General features: G+C 36.6%; 1 protein-coding gene across 3 annotated transcripts in view; it reads left to right on the forward strand.

Annotated features, from left to right (window-relative positions):
* SPATS2 (spermatogenesis associated serine rich 2) overlaps positions 1 to 6,190 on the forward strand; it is a 154,140-nt gene that overhangs the window by 121,238 nt on the left and 26,712 nt on the right. For all 3 annotated transcript variants that reach the window (XM_039241438.1, XM_039241439.1, XM_039241440.1), the window contains exons 6-7: positions 3,947 to 4,208; positions 5,867 to 6,046. In XM_039241438.1, the coding sequence (XP_039097369.1) occupies positions 3,947 to 4,208; positions 5,867 to 6,046 (442 nt within the window). The remainder of the gene's footprint in view (positions 1 to 3,946; positions 4,209 to 5,866; positions 6,047 to 6,190) is intronic.

Here is a 6,190-nt window from a genome sequence, read left to right on the forward strand (position 1 = left end):
GGCTCTGTGCTGACAGCTCAGAGCCTGGAGCCTGCTTCGGATGCTGTGTCTTCCTCTCTCTCTACTTCTTCCCTACTCACGCTCTGTCTCTCTTTCTCAAAAATAAATGAACATTAAAAATAAATAAAATATCTATTGGAACTTCATTTGTGTCTTTCCTGGAAAATGTACCACGTGCACTCAAGAAGAATGTACGTGCTGCTCTTGTTGGGTAGAGTGTTCTATTTACATATGTCAGATCTAGTTGGTCTATCATGTTGTTTAAATCCTCTGTTTCTTTTTTTTTAATTTTTTAAAATATTTTTTGTATATTTCTGAGAGAAAGAGAGACAGCGTGAGCAGGGGACGATCAGAGAGACAGGGAGACACAGAATCCAAAACAGGCTCCAGGCTCTAGGCTCTGAGCTAGCTGTCAGCACAGAGCCTGATGCGGGGCTTGAACCCACGAACCATGACATCATGACCTGAGCTGAAGTCGGATGCTCAACTGACTGAGCCACCCAGGTGCCCCTAAATCCTCTATTTCTTTACTTTTGTTCTGTCCATCATTATGAGTAGGATATTGAAGTCCCCAAGTATTATTGTAGAACTGTTTTTCCCTTTAATTTTGCTGGATTTTGCTTCACATATTTTGATAGTTTGTCATTAGGTACACACATGTTTATAATTGTTATATCTTCTGGCTGTATTAAACCTTTTATTAGTATATAATGTCTTTCTTTGTCTCTTGTAAACTTTTTTTATTTAAACTCTATTTTTTTCTGATATTAGTATAGCCACCCCTGTTCTCTTTTGGTTATTATTTGCATGGAATACATTTTTCCATCCTTCCACTTTCAATCTATTTGTGTCTTTGAATCTACAGTGAGTCTCTTATAAATAGCATATAGTTGGATCATGTGTATTTATCCATTCTGTCACGCTCTGTCTTTTTATTGTAGAGTTTATAAGTCTTTTATTTTTATTTTTTAATTATTTATATTTTTTAATGTTTATTTTTGAGAGACAGAGAGAGTGCAGATGAGGGAGGGGCAAAGAGAGGAGACAGAGGATCTAAAGTGGGTCCTGCACTGACTGCTGTGAGCCAGATGCAGGGCTTGAACTCAGGAACCTCGAGATCATGACCTGAGCTGAAGTTGGACACTTTAACCAACTGAGTCACCCAGGCGCCCAAAAACTAATAATACTTTTAAATATATTAGACTCTTAAATTATGTAGAAAACAAGATCTGGAGTTACAAACCAAAGTAGATTTTAGGTTAATGTGTTTTTTTAACGTATTAGTGTCTTAAATTATGCAGAAAACCAAAGGTGCAGTTACAAACCATTACAATAACGCTGACCTTTGTAATTGCTCACATAGTTACCTTTATTGAGATTTTTATTTTTTCATATGTCTTAAAATTACTGAGTAGTGTTTTTTCATTTCACGTTGCAGGACTCCTTTGAATATTTCTTATAGGGCAGATTTGGTGGTCATGAACTTCCTCAGCTTTTATTTATCTGGGATATCTTAATTTCTCCTTCACTTAAAAATTTTTTTAAAAATCTTGAGAGTGAGAGTTTGCATGAGCAGGGGGAGGGGCAAAGGGAGAGGGAGAAAGAATCTCAAGCAGGCTCCATGACCAGCATGGAGCCCGACATGTGGGGCTCAATCTCACAGACTGTGAGATCATGACTGGAGCTGAAATCAAAAGTCAAACACTTAACCAACTGAGCCACCCAGGCACCCCTCTCCTCTTTTGAAGGACAGACTCGCCAGTTATAGGATTCTTGGTTGACAAGACTTTTCTTTTTTAGCACTTTGAGCATGTGCACCTATTCCTTTCTGGTCTTCAAGTTTCTGATGAGAAATCTCATGATTTTATTGAAGATTCCTTATATGTGATGAGTGACTTCTTGATGCTTTTGAAATTCTGTCTTTTGAAAGTTTGATTATAATGTGTCTCTGTGTGACTCTTCTTGAGTTCATCTTACTTAGGGCTAATTAGGCTTCTTGGATGTTTATATTCATGTTTTTCATTAAATTTGGGAAGTTTTCAGCCATTATTGCTTTTTCAGATATTGTCAGATGTTATTTCTGCCCCTTTATCTTCTTTTCAGACTTCCATGATGTGTATATTAGTCTGCTTTTTGATGTCTCACTGGTCCCTTAGATTCTATTCACTTTTCAGGTTTTTTCCTTTCTCTTCCTCAGACTTGACAATTTCAATTCTCCAGTCTTCAAGTTCACTGATTATTTTTTCTTCTGCTGAAATCTGCCCTTGAATCTTTCCAGTGAATTTTAAAATTTCAGTTTTTAGCTCCAGTATTTCTTAATTTCTTATTTTTTGATGTTTTTTTAATTTATTTTTGAGAGAGAGGGTGAACAGGGGAGTAGCAGAGAGAGAGAAAGACACAGAATCTAAAGCAGGCTCCAGGCTCTGAGCTGTCCACGCAGAGTCCGACCCAGGGTTTGAATTCACAAACCATGAGGTTGTAACCTGAGCTGAAGTTGGACAGTTAATCTTCTGAGCCCACCCAGGCACCTCTCTTAACTAATTTCTTTTAGGTTTTCTGTCTCTTTATTGGTAATTACATTTTGTTTATACTTTGTTTTCTTGACTTTCTCTGTATCTTCTTTTAGTTTTTTGAGCATCTTTAAGACAGTTGTTTTAAGTTTTTTTTTCAATTCCAGTTAGTTAACATACAGCATAGTATTAGTTTCAGATGTACAATATAGTGATTCAGCACTTCCATATATCATCCAGTGCTCATCGTAAGTGCATTCCTTAATCTCCATCAGCTATTTAACCTATCTCCCTACCCACATCCCCTCTGGTAGCCATCAGTTTGTTTTCTATAGTTAAGAGTAAAACAGTTGTTTTAGTCTTTAATGTATCTGCCAACAAGTCTTTTTCAAAAGCAGTTACTATTACTTTTTTTCCTTTAAATAGGTCATACTTGCTTTTTGTATGTCTTTTGGTTTTATGTTGAAAACTGGACATTTGAATCTAACAGTGTGGTAACTTTGGAAATCAGATTCTTTCCCTTCCTCAGGATTTGCAATTTTTTGTGATTGTTTGCTTTCTGGGGGCACTGCTCTTTTATTCCCCTGGAAGTCACTCAGCCAAAGCAGGCAGGGCTTACAACAATAGGACAAGTTGCAACAACAATGGATGCCTGACTCTTTGCTGTCTACACTTCTGTGATCAAAAAAAGCAGCAATCAGTGATCAGAGTGCAGATCCCCAAAATTTGGAGGACAGAGTCCTTTTTGTCTACCCTGGCTCTCACATTGTGTGTGAGCTGCTCCAAGAACAGGTGCACAGCTGCCTCTACCCTAGGGTAAATGCTTCTGTGTGAGGAGCTGATACTGATTGAAATTAACCACGATTTACTGTCCAGGTCTTCACCTGCAAATTGCAAGCCTTCAGTAGACTCCAGAGTTCCAAAGTAGTTATATTAGACAGATTCTGCCAGTTTAATTATTGTCTAGTGAGACAGATTACTAATGTTTCCTCCTCTGTCATTGTCCCAGAATCCTCTGCAGTGCAGTTTTAATTTATGTCTCTTATTAGACTGAGGTTGCACTTCATTCGTATGGGATCCTATACCATTTTTTCTATTGGGCTATTGTTTTGTTTGTTTTTTTGTTAGAGCTCTATATAAATGTAGCTTTTTGTATATAAGTTGGACATATTTCACATTTTGTAATTTATTTTTTTATTTTGCTTATGGGGGTTTTGCCAGGCAAAAATTTTTTATATTTGTGTGTTTGAGTTTATCCAAAGCATTTTACATAGTTATTTTAGTCAGTAGTTCAAAATATACAAAAATGTGTTCAATTTTTGGGAGGGCATATGAGAAATTAGTCACATTGATTGCCTTTGGGTAGCTAGAGTTACCTCTCTAGGTTGTGGGGGTCTTCTTTTTCTTTTCTTTTTCAAATCTTTAACAACCATTAGAACAAAAAGAAGAAAAGCAAACCAAAGCCTACAGCAGAAGCAAGTAACAGTATCCCAGATTCCAGTAAATCGGTTTCCATTCAAGAGGAACAGACTGTGCCTTCTTCAGAGAAAGGTGGTATTAATGGTTACCATGTCAACGGTGCCATCAATGATACTGAGTCTGTGGACTCACTCAGTGAAGGTATGGAGATACTTTCAATAGATGCCAGAGAATTGGAAGATCCTGAGTCTACTGCACCAGACATGATGGATAGAACAGGTGAGTTTAACAACAGGTCTTTGAAAAGTTGCATTTCGTTGAAAAATATAGAGGCTTCCTGGAAAAGCAATCAGTAAATTGAATTTAGTCTTTTACTTTTTAGTTTTTGTTGCCTTTTATATGAAAGAGTCACATTTTGTATGGTTGATTCTTGAACAACATAGTGTGGACTATGCAGGTCCACTTCTGTGTGGATTTTTTTCCCCCCAAAAAATATAATACAGTCCTGCAAATATATTTTCTCTTCCTAATGATTTTTTCTTAATGATTTCTTAGTAACATTTTCTTTTCTCTAGCTTACTTTATTATAAGAATATAGGATATCAAAAAAAAAAAAAAGAATATAGGATATCATACACAAAAAATACAAAATGTGGTTATTGGCTGTATGTTATCGGTAAAGCTTCTGGTTAACAGTAGGCTAAATTTTTGGAGGAATCAAAGTTATATACAGATTTTCACCTGCCAGGGAAGGGGTCAGTGCCCTTAACCCCTACTGTTCAATGCTCAACTATAATTATCAAAGGCCTAGAAAAATATAGTTCTTATTCCATTGTCTTGTATTTTAATTTTAGTTTAAGTCAGTCTTATGGAAATCTTCTAACATAATAATCCCTTATTAGAGATTATAGAAAGTGACCTTAAGATTTTTTAATTGCATACTTATTAAAGACCATGATGATGATAAATTGATGTTGATGTTACTATTCTAAGACCCAACACAGTGAGGAATATATAAGAATAACTGTAATCGCATGGCTTTCATGAGAAGTAGACTATTGGTTTTTATTGTCCCACATTTGTTTTCTAGTAAAGAATTAAGATTAGTGTTGTCAGTTCAAATATCTTGCACATTTTGTGTTTTATTAACCATTTTTATAGTTTTTAAAAACTTTTTTTAATTACTTGTTTGTTAATCCATTTCACTTTGCTCTGTTGCTGCTAGCCTTATTATGTAAGAATTCTGTACTTCTCAGATGTTCTTTTATTGATTAGTTTGCACACACAAAAAGACTTAGAGAAAAATATAGCACCTATGCTAACTTCAAACAAACCAAAGATAGTCAAATGGCTTCCTTTTTTTTTTTTTTTCCCCTGAGCTAGCTCTTCTCTTATTTCCCAATTCTTTGTGCTTTCCCTAAAGCTTTTAAAACTCAGGGTACCTGGCTGGCTCCATTGGTGGAGCATGTAATGCCTGATTTCAAGATTGTGAGTTCGATCCCCACATTGGATGTAGATATAACTTTTAAAAAAACTTAATAAATAAATAAACAGATTAATAATATAACTCTTCCTTCCCTGGAACAGTGTAAAACTCATTTTTCCTCAGTATAACTTACAGAAGTATCAGAAATTAGTGCTTCCTTGTGCCCAGAGCTACCAAGGTACAGGGAACAAGCTAGCTTATCTTGAGATGGGTTAACACAGACTCATCCTTTTCATTCAGGATGAAGCTTAGGGCTGAGCCATATGCTACTGATAGTCTCGTCCAAGTGATTCTGCTCTTTGTTCTATTTTGTCAGTTGTTTATGTTCATAACCTTTAAGAGCCATAGTTTTACCTGAAACATTTTTACCTTTTTTATTTGTTTGTTCTTAAGACTGCTTGACTGATTTACCCCTAATTTTTACTCTAAAATACTGACCTTTCTTTGGCAGGGTCCATGCTGGAGAATGGCATCTCTGATTTTGAACCCAAGTCTTTGACTATGCAGTCCATTCAGAATTCTCAACAAAATAGGAATACTGCCAAATCTCTCTCAAGACCTACCACAGCACCTCAGTTTTCAAATCTGGGGATAGAAGATGTTCCACTCTCTTCCACCAACAAAAAGCTAGGTAAATCATGGGGCGCCTGGGTGGCTTAGTCGGTTAAGCGTCCGACTTTCGCTTAGGTCATGATCTCGCGGTTCGTGGGTTCGAGCCCCGCGTCGGGCTCTGTGCTGCCTGACGGCTCGGAGCCTGGAGCCTGTTTCAGTAGGT

This window comes from Hyaena hyaena, unplaced genomic scaffold, assembly GCF_003009895.1.
Source record: "Hyaena hyaena isolate Hyena2069 unplaced genomic scaffold, ASM300989v1 scaffold_192, whole genome shotgun sequence".
Classification (NCBI taxonomy): Eukaryota; Metazoa; Chordata; class Mammalia; order Carnivora; family Hyaenidae; genus Hyaena; species Hyaena hyaena.